This window comes from Notolabrus celidotus, chromosome 20 (genome assembly GCF_009762535.1).
Source record: "Notolabrus celidotus isolate fNotCel1 chromosome 20, fNotCel1.pri, whole genome shotgun sequence".
NCBI classification, from domain to species: domain Eukaryota; kingdom Metazoa; phylum Chordata; class Actinopteri; order Labriformes; family Labridae; genus Notolabrus; species Notolabrus celidotus.
This window is the reverse complement of record NC_048291.1, coordinates 20,877,498-20,894,781: the sequence shown is the minus strand read 5'-3', so window position 1 is coordinate 20,894,781 and position 17,284 is coordinate 20,877,498. Positions and strand designations below refer to the sequence as shown.

The 17,284-nt window shown below is 42.0% G+C and overlaps 1 protein-coding gene across 4 annotated transcripts in view; it reads right to left on the bottom strand.

Moving 5' to 3' along the window:
- Positions 1-471: 471 nt before the first annotated feature.
- The window catches only part of rhbdf1a (rhomboid 5 homolog 1a (Drosophila)), a 47,898-nt gene continuing 31,085 nt past the window's right edge, over positions 472-17,284 (bottom strand). Inside the window, exons 2-19 of one of the 4 annotated variants that reach the window (XM_034711575.1) lie at positions 12,700-12,844; positions 12,462-12,601; positions 11,903-12,010; positions 9,316-9,529; positions 8,504-8,710; positions 8,208-8,330; positions 7,929-8,092; positions 6,160-6,411; positions 5,927-6,038; positions 5,763-5,837; positions 5,510-5,671; positions 5,304-5,404; positions 5,149-5,212; positions 4,011-4,105; positions 3,831-3,906; positions 3,640-3,740; positions 1,668-1,821; positions 472-1,528 (exon numbers count right to left, since the gene is read on the bottom strand). In XM_034711575.1, coding sequence (XP_034567466.1) covers positions 1,109-1,528; positions 1,668-1,821; positions 3,640-3,740; positions 3,831-3,906; positions 4,011-4,105; positions 5,149-5,212; positions 5,304-5,404; positions 5,510-5,671; positions 5,763-5,837; positions 5,927-6,038; positions 6,160-6,411; positions 7,929-8,092; positions 8,208-8,330; positions 8,504-8,710; positions 9,316-9,529; positions 11,903-12,010; positions 12,462-12,601; positions 12,700-12,816 — 2,685 coding nt within the window. In that variant the 5' untranslated portion in view covers positions 12,817-12,844 and the 3' untranslated portion in view covers positions 472-1,108. Of the gene's footprint in view, positions 1,529-1,667; positions 1,822-3,639; positions 3,741-3,830; positions 3,907-4,010; positions 4,106-5,148; positions 5,213-5,303; positions 5,405-5,509; positions 5,672-5,762; positions 5,838-5,926; positions 6,039-6,159; positions 6,412-7,928; positions 8,093-8,207; positions 8,331-8,503; positions 8,711-9,315; positions 9,530-11,902; positions 12,121-12,461; positions 12,602-12,699; positions 12,845-17,284 lie in introns of all 4 variants that reach the window. The other 3 variants (XM_034711576.1, XM_034711578.1, XM_034711577.1) reach the window with 3 other exon arrangements.

Genomic DNA, 17,284 nt, shown 5'->3' with positions numbered 1-17,284 from the left:
TCTGCCCCTCTTTCCAAACCCAACTAGGTCAAGGCAGAAGATTGTCTAACATGAGTCTGGTTCTGCTCAAGGTTTCTGCCTGTTACAAGGACATTTTTCTTTGTCTGCTGCTGTAGCTAGCTAAATGCTGTAAAGTGCTCTGCTCATGGAGATGAGATAAGTTGAGTCTTTGTTAATAATTTAACAGAGAATGAGCTAGACCTGCTTTGTTTGTAAAAGCGTCTTGAGATAATGTTTGTTGTGATTTGGCGCTATATACATAAAGACTGAAAAGGAAATAATAATAAAATATGGAGATATGAGGTTTCTGCCTGTCGGCAGCATCATGCAACCACAAAGAACACTTGTAACGTGCACTGAAAATCTGTATCAGAATTTCGCTGTTTTTTGTTGTTGTTGTTGTTGTATTATTTAAATAAACTCTGAACAATCACATGCGTTTTACAATGACACATAGAAAGTCACACACCATTTAAATTTATAGATTTTTTTTACTGTTGTTTTCAGTTACATGTGAGTAGACAGGTAGCTAAAACACTACCATGTTCAGAACCATCATCACTTCTTGAGAAGCAATAAACCGATTAAAGAAAACATTCGAGTGCTCAGCGTAACGTAACAAAAATATGGCAGTAGTTGGTACATTTTTCAACAAGGCACCAAAGGTATCAATATATGATGTTTGTCCCTGCTTCTGTTATGAGGTTGCCTGAATAGTAATAATAAAACCTTTCATCTGAAGTGTGCTGTAAATTAAAAAAATATTCCTTTTCTCTGTACCAGTGGTGGCTTCTCTAATTCTTCCCTCACATGTAAAGGGCAGCTGGGTGCTGTGATGAGGTTCAGAAGTGCCATAGCTTTGTTTCACTGGACAGTGAAGGAGGGAAAATGACTGCCCGTGAACAGGGAGGTGATTAAAGGAAGTCCTTAAGAGGAGTGGCATAGGTATTCATACTGACAGAGTAAAAAAACACAAGTATACTGTTCACAGAGAAGGAGGAGATCCCCTCCGCACACACAGGGGCAGAGACATGAAATGGCTGATATCACTTTTCAGTCCACATCCTTTGACCTGGTGCCTTCCTGTTGACCTCACACTGTCCATGTCTCAGTGCAGGTGAGCGTTGAGGTCGTACTTCTCGCAGAATTTGTCCGTGAAAGGGATACAGGTAAGCAACTCACACCACTCGCACTTGATTGGGTAGACGTAGAAGAGCACCACGAGGCCTGAGAAGAGCCCGACAAACACCAGCAGGAAGACGATGATCTGACAGCGTTTGCGGTACAGGTCCATGCGGCCGAAACTGATGTAGGGTAAGAAGGCGAAGGACAGGAAGAAGCCGGAGATGAAGCCGCTGATATGGGCAAAATTGTCAATCCAGGGCAGGAGCCCAAAGGCAAAGAGGAAGAGCACCACACACAGCAGTTTGGTGAAGGCTCTCCAGGGCTGCGCCAGGATCTGCCAGCTCTGGAACAACTCTACGAACAGGCAGGCCAGGATCCCGAACTGAGAGCCTGCTGGACCCACCTGAGACAAAGACAGCAGAGACAGGAATGTAAACTTACAATATTCTCTGGTATTCATTTATGAGTTGTGTTTGGTGAAACCTGGGTAAAAAATGGGATGCATGATTTGTCATATTTTTGACATGATGTTTTGTGATCACCTCAGCTCTGTAGGGCAGGAAGATGGCTGATGCTAAGTTGCCAGTGATGCCACTGATGATGTAAATGATTGAGATACGCAGCCAGCCAGCAAGCTTCTCCAGGTCCCTCAGGATGGTCATCTGAAAAGCCACTGACACTAGGCAGTGAAGGATCCTGAAGGAGGGGGGGAGAAGAGGAAAAAGCGCTCACGTGTGTGCAGTGTGACCTACTGTACGTGGGTGTAACTGGTTGAATAGCCTCACGTGTCAGGAGGACGATTCCTCTGTGTACAAGAGGTAAACCCCTCAACAGCCCATCAACAAAATCACTCTCTATCTCACTGAAGCTTAATGAGTTCGTGTAGTGAGGGCACTTCGGTTAATTACCCAGGAGACAGATAACAGACAGCTCCGAGATGAAGCACTGCTCCTCTTCACATTGAGGTTTACTCTTTGTGCGAGTGACTGTCTTCATAAGTCACAAGAATATTGGCAATATTTTCCAAGTGACCACTGAGAACAAGCGTTGTACCACTGACTGTATATAAAGATGGACGGCACAACCTCTCCCTGAGAGTGAGGTTGAAACATATGGAGCTCCCCCTGGTGAGTGGCAGCAGTATAGGTCATACGGCCAGCCTTCTCCCCGTTAACAGATAGGACATTGGTCAAACTAGACGACTGAAATACTAGGGCTGTCAGCATTGATTGGTTCACTGGGATGTCAAAAAAGGTCAGTTAGTTTTTTTCAATTGTAAGCTATTTTGTCCCTTTTGGCACACCATATCAATCAATCAATGGCCATTGTTTACTTCCGCTTTCCAAAACCGGAAATCCAGTGACGTCTGGCTCAGCATACTGCAGACCAAACCCAACAGAACAGTCATACTTCATACTAAATGCAAACGCAGTATGTAGTAGGCAGTACCTACTGCTTACTACATTCGTAGGTAGAATGTAACAGGCCGTTTGAAAACAGCCTCAGTCTTATCTCATCTAATCCACCATGAACAATGGACCTCGCAGTCATTAGCTAGTTACAGCGGCAAGGAAAAACTTCCCTTTTAACAGGCAGAAACCTCGAGCAGAACCAGACTCATGTTAGACAGCCATCTGCTTCTACCGAGTTGGGGTTGAAAAGAGAGATAGAGGAAAATAAGAGAGCGTGATGATAGTGATGAGACGAATAGTAGTAGTAGTGGTAGTTGTTGTAGCTGGAGTCCAGCACGTCTGTATCAGCTGGGGTCTTGAACGTCCAAATCATAGTTAAATCTCCACAGTGTCTCCCTGCTTCCCGCTGCTGCTATGATGGAAAATAATGATGCCTTTGCACTTTTGAAAGGGGCATTTGCCTTGAAAACCCCCAGACAGCTCAGTTGACAAGTCAAAATAATTTGCACATTGTGTCAAACAGAATAATATAAAACGTCACCAATCCAAGCGGTATTTTGGCTTCACTTTTTTTTTTACAATGGGAGGAGACGGGGGCCAGTCATCCATATTTATAGACAGTCAGTGTTTTTTACATATACATAGTGGCCCGGAATCTTATTGTACTCATCAGACACTGTTTGCCAATAACATCCTGTTTTTATTTTATCTTCTTGTTTATATCTGTCTTTTGTGCTTACTGAACGTCTCTTTATCTCTTTCTCCATTCCTTTTGTTGTGACTGTTAGTACACCAAGAGCTACTGACAATATCCTTGTTTGTGCCAAACATATTCGAACAAGAAACCTGACTCTGATTTAGATCTTTTAATCATCCTGCTCCTCACTGCTGTGTACAAACACATTGATGTTTCATATCAGTATCAGACAGAGAGCTGGCTTTTATAACATTTTCCTCTTATCCATATGAAGACCTTATCAACAATGTCATTGAAAAGATATGTGAATATTACCTCCTGTATCTCTCCTTTTCTCCACCTGCTTTCATGGCACATCTAAAATAAGTCAGACTACTTTGATGATCTTGACGGCTACTGACTTACCCAGCATGGAGGAAAAGTGAGAGCCAGAGCCTGTAGAACTGATCTGGGATCTCAGGGTTGAGGAAAGGCAAGAGTCCACAGACATCATCCATGCAATGCACCTGGAGAAGGTAACCAAATATTAACAAATGTGAAAAAATGTGACGATACAAGATCCCAAATGACACTTAATCCAGCAGAAATCAGCTTACTTGAGAGCAGAGTGTAGCCTCCTCATGAAAGTAGCCCATCATGAAGTCACAATACTCCCGAGATGTGATTTCACACCTTGAAGAAAAACAGCAGTAGTTTTGAGAATTGCAAACCAGTGATAAACTACGACTCCTTCTTGTTCTGGATAAATATTAGTCAATATTAGTGGCTGTCCTCACCTCCCTTTGGTTCCAATGCAGCAGGGTCGGCCTGTGATGGTACAGTCTATGTGAGGCAGGTTGGTGTGGTTCCCTGTGTTGTACCTGGTGCAAATCTAAAAGAGAAAGCAGCTAATTAGATTTTTTTCAAAGTTATATTTTTGTCCTTTTCACCTTTACTAGACAGGACAGCTGAAGAGGAACAGGTAAGGTGAGGAATAGAGAGTGAGGGAAGACATGCAGCAAATGGTCAAGGCTGGGAGTCAAACCAGCAAGTGCTGTGATTAAGACTTTAGCCTCAGTATATGGGGCGGCAATTCAACCACTAGGCCAACGTCGCCCCACTTTAGTTTTTTGTGGCTTGTGCGCTAGCCTCCGCATCCAAACCACTCACCCTCAACAGCTTAGTACATTTCCCTGCATGAGGAAGGATACAGGGTCATGTCGCAGATAAAAAAATAGTACCACAGGTGGCGCAGGGAAAGTATCTATAAATACAGCATACACTTTGACTGGAATGTTTCCTCACGTGTGAGACGTTTTTTGGGGCTAAAGCACATGTTTCAGTTGACCTTGTCGTAGCAGTAAGAAGGTTAGCTTCTGTGTAGAAACTCCACCTAGTTTAACTTGAGGTACTTATTTCTTTGTTGATTATTTATAAACACTTTATTGCAGTTGGTTTGCATTAGTCTCTACTTCTAAATCCATTTTTGTTTTATATTTAGTCATTGATTTTAATTTTTTTCAATCGCTGTAAAGCACTCTGGATTGCATTTGATTTGTATGAAGAGTGCTCTATAAATAAAGCTTGATTGGTTGATTGATTGATTGATTGATTGATTGATTGATTGATTGATTGATTGATTGATTGATTGATTGATAGCTTCTCCATACAGGGACTGTGCTCTCTGTCATCTATGTATATAGTACACGTTATCAATAAGTACCTCGACAGGAAGGTTAAAAAAACTTTGCCATCCCTTTGAACAAATAGAATTATTCAAATACTGGAAACAAATCAATGAATCCTTTAAGTGTTTCCTAACAGTCAGACTAAATGAGAGTGATCTCCTGAGATATAACTCTTCGGATGACCTGATCTGTATTCATAAAGTACTTATTTTATGTATTTCTATCAGGCAGAGTTCACTGTACTCACCGGCCACTTTGTGATGTCATCAGGCCAGTCATGAGGTGATACTGAGGCAGGCTCTAAACATATCCTGTTGTAGGTCAAACAAGATTGGCATATTATATTTAACAGCCACTATCAGTTCATTTAGAGCTGACACATTGAAATGAAAGAATCCTTACCTGGGATCCTGGTGGCACACAGAGCCATGCTGTCTGTCTGTACCATTTAACTTAGGAACGCTGGAATGCTTCGGCCACTTCACCCACACAGCTAGAGTACTCTACAAATAATAACACGGACAGAGAGGGTTACAGATGGACTCTAATTTTATCTGATTTCTCATTGATAAAGGAACAAGAATTGAGAATCAGGGCTGTGTACCAACCGAGCATTCCTCCTCTGAGGTTTGGACACAGCCGGAGCGATCGTTTCGCACACAGCAGGCAGAGTTGCGTTCAACAGCTCTCTTTTTCCTGATAAGATCATGCACTTGCTTGTCCTGCCGCATGCATGGAGAGTATTTGGCCCCCAAGTGGATCAGAGATTCCTAAGAAAGGACAGACAACAAAAAGATGAAGTAGAAATGTAGACATAATTTTTGACATATGTATTTTTCTAATAAGGAGGAGAGTGCTCACCGAACCCGGCCCGATCCAAAAGTTCTCCTGCTGTACAAACTTGACATTTTCATACACCCCTTTGTTTCTTAAAACCTGAATCAAAAGACATCAAAGTCAGAGAGGGAACAGTCTACATAAAAACATCATGAAGGTTTATTCATCACAGCTGAGCCGGTACTCACAGAATCAACTGTCTCATGCTGGGAGAAGCCCACTGGTGCAATACCATAGATGCATACAGCCAGGATAGTGATAAGTAAATGGACAAATGTGATCCAGTAGGTAAAAAAAGGCCTGGAGGAGACAGTGTTGAAAACATAAACAACATCAGCAATCAACAAACATCAATGTCCTCTCCTCAGGGAAATAAAGAGAAACTGCTCATCAGTCACACACACGTAAGGCGAGGCTGTACCTGTGGTCATCCATGTCCTCTATCTGCCTCTTGACGTAGCTGTCAATACGCTTCCGGTAGGTGCGGTTTGTGAGCTTCCCGACCATGCCCAATCCATAAGGCCTCTTTTCTCGGGCAAACAGCTTCTTGACAGGTACAACTATGCGCTGACCGCGCCGCTGACCCGTCACACTCACCACCTCCTGCCGTAAGGGCACCTTTGGTGGTCCAGGAGTTCCTTCTTTGGCTTTACGCCAGCCTCGCTCCAGAGGTCTGGAAGAGATTACATGGGAAAAATAAAGGAGAGGGGAAGAAGTATTTTAGCTTCAGGTCTCTTCCATGTCATTCATTGTCTAGTCATTTTTTAATGGGCTGCGTTAAGTGTTTGATTCTGATTGGTCTAAACACTATTAAAGCTGTTAATTCTCAATAGCATAAGTTATGTCAAGAACAACCTGATAACACACATATCAAATCAATCCAGATAAAGGAGTCTGAGTGCCTGTTGACACTTTAGCAAAGCCAATAGCTTGCGTTAGCATTGGTAATTTGCTAGGCTAAACACCATGGAGGGTATTGCAGTATTGGGTCCTGCAATCCAAGCAACAACAGCATATCTGGTGGGTGGATCTTGATGAAGTTAATTGCGACACAGTATCTTAAACTTTAATTGGTGGTGATCATAACAACATGTTAAAATTTGGGACATTTGCCTCCTTTATTTTTAAAGGTGTAACAACTGTCAAAGCCTGAGAAGAAGGAGAGCTGAATGAAGACAAAAGTCATCATAAATATCTCTGCAGAAGTCCTATTCACCTTTTGTAACATTACCCTCAATGTAAATTTTCAATTCAATTCAAATTATAACAGATAAGGATACTAATGTCTGACTGGGACTTCACTGTGAATTGAAATGTTCAGTTTAGTATTAATTTGTATCGTAAGCAGCCAGACAAGAATCATCTGCATGGAGGCACAACAAACGACGGAACCAGAGGAATTATAATTTTTTTTTTTTTAAGTTATATTTTTGGCCTTTTTGCCTTTATTATATAGTACAGCTGAAGAGTGACAGGAAATGTGGGGAGTAGAGAGTGGGGGAAGACATGCAGGAAATGGTCAACCGGCCGGGAATCGAACCGGCGACCCCTGCGACAAGAGCTGTAGCCTCTGTATGTGGGGCGCTTAGACCACTAGGCCACCAGTGCCCCAGGAATTATTATTTAAAGCTGTGTACAGGCATTTTGTCCTTCCTCAGATAGGGCAGCTAAAGAGAGACAGAGCGGGATGACATGCAACTAAGAGTCATGGCCTGGAGCTGAACCTGAGAGTGTAGCCTCTATAGGGTGCATGCTCAATTACTAGTGGGCCAAACCAGCGCCCACATTCATTAAATCTTAAATTAATGAAATCATCATAAAATTAATATTTTGTGTGAGTTTGTTGAAAGCTTGAGCTGGTAGCCCAGTAAGAAGCAGGATAATGTATAATGAACATGTGGCTATCCCTTTAGAATGAGACAGTGCCCTGCTCGACCTGTTTTCTAATTTGCATAACCACCTGCTCACTATGCGTGACCTCTCATTTTTTACCCTTGATTACTTTGAGGTTTACTGGCACTATCCAGTTATAAGATCAACCACATGAGTAATATCCATGTTTAGGTTGGATAGTTATAGATAAAGGTGATAAAATGTAGTTGTGTGAAACAGTTTTTCAGAAACATGAATGAATCATAATCTGTAAAACGTGGTGTAAGCAAAGCCTGATCTGGCTTCACAGAAACTTACAACATGAGATGACTTCTCTCCAGCTCAGTCTTATCCAGGGCGCTGCCTGTCAGCTCGGTCTCGTCCTTCTTGCTGCTGGGCTCCGCGTCTTTCATGGCTGCCTCAGATGGACTCTCAAACACCTCGTCTGTGTACGTGGACAGCTCCTCCTGCATCAGAATATCCTAGAAAGAATGACCATCCCATCAGTTTTAAAAATTTGAATTTCTTTTCATCTATTAACAAACATGATTACAAAGTAACTGAACCATAACAGTATCTGCTGTCTTCCTGTCTTACTCTGGCAAAGAAAGATGTGTCGAGTTCATCAGGAAAGTCCACCATGTCCTCCTCCATGAAGCTGGCTGGGGTGAAGCTCCGTCTTTGGGCCCGTCGTAGAGTGCTGTCTCGTAATGAGCGCCCCTGAGATATGCACACACACCAAGCCTTATATAAACTTAAATACATTGAAAGCTGTATTCTGTACTTAACAGAAAGTTTAAAATATAAAACATCCTACTATGTACAGAGAGGATCATTTGTCCAACAGTTGGACTTAACAATATGCACAAATCAGGATGGCACCTTCCACTAACCTTTACTAGCGCTGCAGCCGCCCTGAAACTCATCTTCGCCACAGACTCCCTCTTCCGTCGTCGAGGCAGTCGGTTGAGACCTGAGCGGGAGCTGGTGAAGGAGCATAGCGAGGCAGCACCGGGGGTGATGGGGGTCTGAGGCACACTGTAGCCATCTACCTCCTCTACCATACGAAAGGCTCGCCCTCGTGCCAGTGGGTCCACAATCTGGAGAAAAGAGTTCAGTAGATGTTGCCAAATATTATGAATCAACAAGAAGAGGAAGACTGAAACCTCTAGAAACCAGTATACTGTAAATATGATCAGTTAACACATGCTTAGTCATAACCCTTAAAGCTCCTGTGAGTGGTTTTCTGATGGTCACGAAACAAACTGAAACTAATACTGGTGGCTCTTTATGAGCTACAAAAACAAAGAAGGCCATCAGTATTAAGACTGGTTATTTCAACGTGATATCGTTAATGTTTGAAACTGCTGGCAGGGGGTAGGTGTTAGACGAATTGTACAACTGCACAAAACAGCCTTCTTCTTTGCCTTCTTGACGTGATCCACAGCAAGGATGTTGAACATTGCTGAACCCCCTAAATATACATGCACGAGACAAAATCAGGTAAAAATTTGTCCACAGGGGCCGCCAAAATCGGCACAAACCAAAAGTTACTCACAGGAGCTTTAAGTGTAGGCAAAAAAAACCAAAACCTTTTTTATTTCTATTGCAGTAAAATTGTCAACAACCTGCATGGCATTTTCATAAACTGGATATGGATTCCACAAAAAAAAGCGTAAAGACAAGAATGAATGTTTTTCTTCACCTTCTGCATGCCATGCTGGGAGGAGGGGACGTAGAGAGGAGGCGGGGTCTCCGTGCTGGTTAAGGAGATGTTGTCCTGGCTGGGCAAATCCATCTCTCGGATCACCTGCGGTTTCAGCTTCCCGTAGCGCATGCTGCAGTGGCGAAGGCTCTTCCTTTGCCATTTCTGGGTGGCATCGCCGTCCTTACTGACTCCAAACCAGTCCGCTGTTCCCCTGACGCCACAAACATGAATCTCTTAGATGCAGGTCACAAAGCCTACACACATGCTGGATTTCTCACAGAGAGCTTAAATGTTATCTGGTGAAAGCTGTCAAAGAGGACAAGGCATAAAGCGAGGCATGGGACAGATAAGCCCACACTTCTAAGGTTGTAAAAAAAAAGAGCTCCAGATAGTACAAGTTATAGGAACAGTAGAGGGAACAAGCCTGGGCATGTTCGGCACATGGGGAGGACAGGTAACAAGTAGTGATGGGGTTCAACTCTTTTTAATGAGCTAGATTTGTTTTCAGCTCCTATGTGGCTCTTTTTAATTATTCAATTATTCAAATGAATGAACCTTATAATTCATAGTGACTTCAAAAATGTGTTATAGACTGACTTTTTTGTCGAATAAAAAAAGTTTGAAAAATTGTACACCTTGAGTACTTTAGAACTCACAAAGAGCATCATGTTATACTTTAATTTTGTGTTGACAACCAGGGTAAAGACCAAACCCTCAACTTGGACAAAGCCCTTGATGGGGGACTTCACGTTAACTCCAAATTCTTGTTTAATACAAGCATGTTATACACGCAAATGACGTGAATATGAATTTGTGTTCATCGCGCTACTCACTCCATTCGCCTATTTGAGAAACCGTATCTTCAGCTAATCATTCGCAGTGCTACGGCCAATCAGGATAGCGATCTTCTGGTGAGGATTTGATGTGAAGAACAGAGCGACACAAAAAAATCTGATAGCGTATGTGTGCAGCTTCTATGAACTATTTGACATAAGCTGTATTTTTTGTTTGATTTATTATTGAAACATGAGTTCACTTTGATGATTGGATTTTTTGGTAGGTTGTGAAAACTTTTGTCTGTCACTTGATTCAGGCTAACACTTATATTAGCAAGTTAGCACTTCCCCAATTAGTATAACCTGCCTCGCATCTACAGAAACTTGTGTAGACGCAATTTGACACACCAATGGAGTGAGTTATTCGTGCGAATTAAATGCTTAAACACAAAATATTTGGATGCTCACCTACGTGTGAATAAAGCGGGGGAATAATTTTGTTTGCGTCCGGTGTAAACACAATAAACTACTAAAAGTGTGTTGCTTATGTGCCAAAGGGTTAATTCTGAAACCTTTACACAAGTATGACTTCAAAAGATACTCCATGCTCCTCATTTAAGCGCAGGTGGATGATTGGTCTCCCCATATCCCCCTTCAAAATAATTTAGGCTAACCATTGATCAAAAATATGACTTTGTTTTTGTAATATTGCGACTGGGTTCTTGAAAATTCCTTAAGTCTTTCATTAATTAGGCCCAAATCCTCCATTTTGCTTCTGTTATCCCCCTTCAATATAATATAAGCCAACTATATATTTAAAGCACAACTATATCAGTGTAATATCAGAACCTTATTATTGAATTTTTATTTTTTTCATGTGGCCCTAATTTTCTGGTGTACAAAAAAGTGTTCACCTAAAGGAGTCAGCTCAAAAGCCTGCTCGTTTATGAACGGCACATCAAAAGTAGCTAGTTATACACGCTCTAGTGAACATTGAATACCTTGTGGATTGTCACAAACTCTCCAAAAACCTGCATCCTCCAATAAAATAAAAGCAGGAGAGAGATTACTTCAGCCCTGGTGTTGCAGAAAAATAAATCCAATTTATTCCGCTTTGACTTATCTAAACTGACACAAACAGACAGCAAATCCAATAAACACAGAGTGGAAGCACATTTTCTACTCTACTCTCCACTTCATCCCATTCCACCCAACCGTGATAAACATTTATGCAATCACGCTGTTGAAGTTAAAGCCTAATAAGTACCAGAGCAAACAACGTTACTGCACCCCAAGGGCAGGAAGTGGAAGTGGAAACATTCTTCAAAGGAGGGTTCAGGCGAGCTTGCTGTTTCTACACTAATTACCAGGTGCAGAGTGAATGTTCAGGAAAGTTCTGTTATTTCTCACTTGATCGGGTCACTCTTAAATGACTGCTCCTCTGCTCTCAAAATACATGTTAATGGCATGGTTGTACAGCTGCAGCATGTCAGCCTTAAGAAGTATTTGTGTCAGGCAGCAGCGTCTTGTGATGTGTGCTGTGTGCAGGTGTGAGGGGAATGTGCTGCTTCTCTTTTTGCCAGTTGCGTGATTACTGTAACTCTGAATGGAGGGGAATTTATAACAGGAACACAACAGCGCTTGGTTTCAGGTCCTCTTAGAAATGTATGTGCTCATGAAATGAGTCACAGCTGAAACTTGAATCCTACTGAATCGTGTGATGTGTCTCAAACTTAACACTCTCTGTGTAAGTAAATAAAGATCTAAGCTCTGGTGTCGGTGTTGACATTGTATTCCTCCTGTCGTACCTGAGCAGAGTTCTGGAGAGCGAGTGGTGTTTCCTGGTGCTGCGGCGAGCAGCCCGCTGCCCCTTAATGGGCACCGTGTTAATCCGCTCAAAGTGCACCCTTCTGCTGCTGTGACCACGCAGAACAGGGGGCGTGAAGGAGGGAAGGTGGCAAGAGGGAATAGATGGAGGGAGAAGGAAAGATAAGAGATAACAAGAAGCAGTCAGAAGGAAAAAGTGCTGTAGCCATCATGCAGACAGAGCAAAGCAGATTGTTAGGACAAGTTGTTTCAGAATTACATTGTTAGGAAAATTGTTATAATAAACTTGAGATTTTTGATCTGAAAAAGCCATGCAGTCATAGAAAAAGGTAAGGAAAGAAGAGGGACACAAGGTGCCTACATCCTTCATTTAACTAAGGAATGCTATACAAAAAGTTAGCCAATCCTGATCTGCAAACTACGCCCCACAGAATATGAAAATTAACGATATTTGCACGTTTTTAACCATAAAGCATGCAACACTCTCTTTATATCAAGAAAATCATGATGTGGGCCATTTGTGCTACTGTGTGCTTCTACCTCTTTATGGTCTGAGTGATGGATGACTGGCGTTGTAAGACCGGCCGCCGGGTGTCAAAGAATTCCCGGGGTGGAGACTGGAGGTGAGAGGTCTCCACTGGCATGCTGATGCTGCGCAGGAACCCCTGCCTCTTCACCGGCTAGAGAGGGGAAAGAATACAGATGAGAAGCATAAGCTTTGGTGATAAAGGTGACAAAAATCAAGAATGGGATTCAGCTGAAAAGAAAAAAAACCCACCTGAACAAACGTGGGAGGCTCGTCTAGTGACATCTGAGCAGTGGGAATGTCCAATCGGAGCCAGGGAGGTTTTTTCCTCTGCAGGCTGCTGGTGCTCTCCCGCCGTGGTTCAGCCATGTTCTCTGTCCCACCCTAGGCCTGCCAGCTACAGGGAAACATACAAAGATTACATTATAACAAATGTTAACTCATGGTACTCTCAATAAAATGCACAGGCATCAAACATTAGTATCATTTTTGCAGCTGTAGTAATGACCAGCAGAATTTTGTGCTGCGTAATTGTTTCACAAGAGGGAGCTAAGGCCCCTTAGTTGACTCAAGCATGGGATTACTATAGTTTTGCTCTTTAGATAGAGAGAGAGGAAACCTTTAAAGACAGTTGAAAGCTCTGCTCCTTCTCCTGTCCAGCCCACAGGACCTTTTAAAAGCAGCAATAAATATTTGTGCTTGAGAGTGAGGAAGTTTGCAGTCTTAAAAACAATCCCTTAATCCTCCACTTAAAATCAAACTTAATCCTTTTGTGTGGCTGAAAGTTTCTTTGCTTCTATCAGAGGCTAATGACTGTGTATGCTTTCAGAGAAGAGGCCTGTGGGCCCTTAAAGAGGCGGCGCAGTAAACCTCATCATCACACAGCCTGCCTGGAGCTGCAGCCTTGTTATCGCCACTTTCGTTTTATTGTCTTACCACCTAACCTCATTCCTCTGGGCCTGGTGGTTCACTTCCCATCAGTTTTCTTAATTACCACCCTTTAGCTTTAGAAATCTGAACTCTTTCACACTTTAACAGAACACAAATGTAATAGTGTTCCCAAAAAACAGATAAAGTAAACAATGTGTGATGCAGCCGCCTTTCACCCTGCAGGAAAGAGAAGTGCTCAAAATAATAAGAGACCAAATGTGTAAAATTGTAAAAAATGGGCGTCTCCCCAGCTGTGGAGCTGTTGCAAAACCAAATGAATTTCAAAAATGCCTTCCTGTCAGTGAGTTATTTCTCTTTCAGAGCCTCACTAAGTTAAAATGCCTCATAAGACAGCCTCATCACACGCTAATTCTTGAGGTCAAAACAGGAACTTTGAGCAGGTCACGTCCGAACTTCTCCCGTTACACGTCCAGCTTCTTAAGAAAAAGTCACCAGCTTCTAGTGACCACATCTGCTTCACATTGCAATTTTAATGCACCGCAGGCTTCTGTTTTAGCCCAAGTGATGACGGGAAGTGTTGTCAGTGGATCTCAGCAGAAACTGGGGGGAAACTTCAGACTGAGGGCAGCAGAGGTCATCAGCAGTGTGTTAATATTTCAACACAGTGGAGTTCGAGCTAGCAGATGTTTCTTTCTGCACTGGTTCACAGGAGGACACTAGTAGGCTTACCTTATCATATGCTGACATTTCTGCTACATAAAGTTATCAAAGGTGGCACAAGAGGATGTTTATAAATCAGTGCAGAGCATCTTTATCAGTCTGCAGACTTTTCAATGAGCTTTTCTGGGATTGTTAAGGCCTACAACGACTGATTTCAACTGAGCTTTTTGAATGACAGTTGCAGTGTTTAGAGGCTTAGCAATCTATCTCTGACATCACCTCTGGCAAATGTCCACAAAAAGCAAGCCAAATAAAATGTTAAAAAATATAAGAAAAATAAATTTGCCATTAAATAATTTTCCACTGCTTCCCTATTTCAATGCAATCCAAATAAGCAAACAAAAATTGAAAAGTTTTTCATTGTATTTAGACTGTTCTACATGTTGTTTCAGGCGCTGTGCTGTTATAAAAACCATTGTTAAGAAACAGGGGGATTTCTATCTCGCTGTACAAACACTCTTTGAGATCAGTGCTTACTTGTGACAGAGCCTCTAGTTGGTGGAGAGTTTGGAACACACATTGTGATTGGTCAGTAACTCAATATAAGGCACCAGGAAGTGGCTAATGCAACAGAGATGCATAATCACAAGTATTCTTACAGCATTGGTTCTATTATTATGGATATATTATATAGAGTCTCAATAAAGACGCTGCAGTTTGAGTACAGATTATGAAGCTCACATTGGAGATATGATCACACTGGATAGGCACGGTTAGCAACTTGAGAGTTGGTTTCTATCAATGGAGATAAAAAGGACAGTAAACTATCCCCTCAGATGTTTATACCACATTGTAGACCTAGGGGGGGGGGCGTATTTTGAATAGCAAATTGTTTCAATCAATCAATAAATCTGTATTTATATAGTGCCAAATCACAACAAACGTTATCTCAAGACGCTTTTACAAACATAGCAGGTCTAGACCATACTCTATGTTCAATTATTAACAAAGACCCAACACCAAGAAAGGATAAGACTCAGGCTTATCTCATCTTAATCCACCATGACCATTGCTCCTTGCAGTATTTAGCTAGTTACAGCGGCGAAGGAAAACTTCCTTTTAACAGGCAGAAACCTTGAGCAGAACCAGACTCATGTTAGACAGCCATCTGCTCTGCCTCGACCGAGTTGGGGTTGGAAAGTGGGATAGAGGGAACCTGTTTTTGGAAATGTATTGACACCTGTAGGTGGAAATATGGTGATTGGTCCAATTTGCGGAAAAGTTAGTTTAAATTTAGTTTAAGTTGGTTTAATTTGTGTGACTTCTAAGAGCAGGAACATCACAACTTCCCAAAGGGACTGACCTTTGTTGTTATTGTGACATGTTATGTGTCTGACAAGACTATTCTATCCTATTTAATTATCCTTGCACTGGTTATGCTGTCCTTTTTTAAAATTATACATGGTTTCCCTCTGTTAATGTGCATTAGTAGTTGTTATCAAGGTTACAAATAAGGAGTTTCTAGCTAATACAGAGGATGTGTAAGCTAGTCCCGGGAAACCACGTAGCTGTGCTTCTAACTTCAGCTGTTCAGCTTTCAGTTATGGCTGCTTCAGCTAGTCATGGTTACGATTGTGTACTTGTTATAGAAGAGTATATTTTTTTTTTTACCTTTGGATACCTCATATGGCAGAAGAAATAGATCAGTAAATGCATTAGTAAAAAGTTAGCGGTTTCAAAACTGTATTCATAAGCAGTAATTTAGCTAAAAACATTAGCTTAGGATGGCACCTGTGGTCCTAAAACTGAATGTGTTTGTTCCTCAAAGTGAGAATACTTTGACTTGTGTACATTTCTTACAGTCTGTATTCTGATATAACATAATACAGATGGGTGAAGGCAATATCTGACTGTGTGTGGTTTTCCTGCGTCCTCATGTCACTATATCCCACATTTAAGGGTACAACATTATAGTGCTTTTTAAAAATCTTATATTCATGGTCTCACAGGACCTGTTTGCCTTGTACAACTATACTGCTTTTAAACCTAATGGTGTCTGACCTCAAATGACACTGCCTTGGCTGTGATACTAGATTAGCCCGGCAGACTGCACCAAAGTGAGCTACTGCAGAGTCAGAGAGAGAGGTGGTCAAATGAGGAACAGTAAACATAGTGCAAAAACACAGTCTTTTAAACTCTGCTTCATTTTCACGTCATGTCAGCGTGACTTCACTCATTCTTTTTTTTGGTCTTGTTTTTCATATTTCTGAAGTCAGACTGCAAAGTCATCCGTCTCTAAATGCACAAAACAGAATCTACTCAGTCTTTATCTCTGTCATGCACTGGCTACTAACATTAGGGAAATGCAAATCTGTCACCAGTATCTCTGCACAGCAGCCCTCTCTCCTGCCCCAGGCCACAACACCCAACATTTAATTACTTTCGCCATCAGTTCAAACAGCGGGGATCCTGATATAGAGCAGATCAGTGCAGGGAGGGGGCTTCGTTGTTGTAGATTGGAATAGACTGGGACTCCAGTGAAAGCAGACAGCGAGGGGACCTTATTTCCCCCCGTGCTAAACATTGTTTGATTGCTTTAACTTTGGCTCCCACTGCTTTAACTCTGTGTTTTTTTTCCCTGAAGGCTGTTTTGATGCTGCTCTGCCTGTAGATAATGACGGAGGGATAGCGGAAGCAAACTCAACAACACTCATTGTTCCTGTGTTGCGCTTCCTTCTCCTGCTTTAGCCTCTTTTCCTGCCTTGTGTCTCCTATTACTTCTCATGTTACGTTCATGTGGTCTCTGTGTGAGTGAATGCCATTTAAAGGAAACTTTTTGGATTATTGTAAGGCAGGTGCAATCCAGATTAAACCCCCTCACAGGACAACTGACGAAATGAAGTGAGAGTGCCTGAAATATATGAGCGCTTTAAATGACAGCAAGAGAAGAAGCACAACTTAACATGTCTTAAGTATCAATAAGAGTTTTCTGACATTAGACAAGTAAAATTAGTCTTTTAAAAGAAGACAAAACATCAATGCAGTCATGAAGCTTTTGTTGTGGTTCGGTTAGCCTTCAATCAGTGGTCTTCAAAAGTCATTGGTTCCAGCCCAAAGTAAACCCCCAATGTCCAACAGAAAGCAAAGACAGCTCAGAAGTCTGTCTCCCTCTTCTCTCTTGTCCATCTCCAAAGTCAACATGGCTGCTGGACTGGCATGAGCATGCAACTCGTGCTTCAGGAGGAGTTTATCCGGAACAGTTGGCATGATCAGTGCTTAGCTGAAG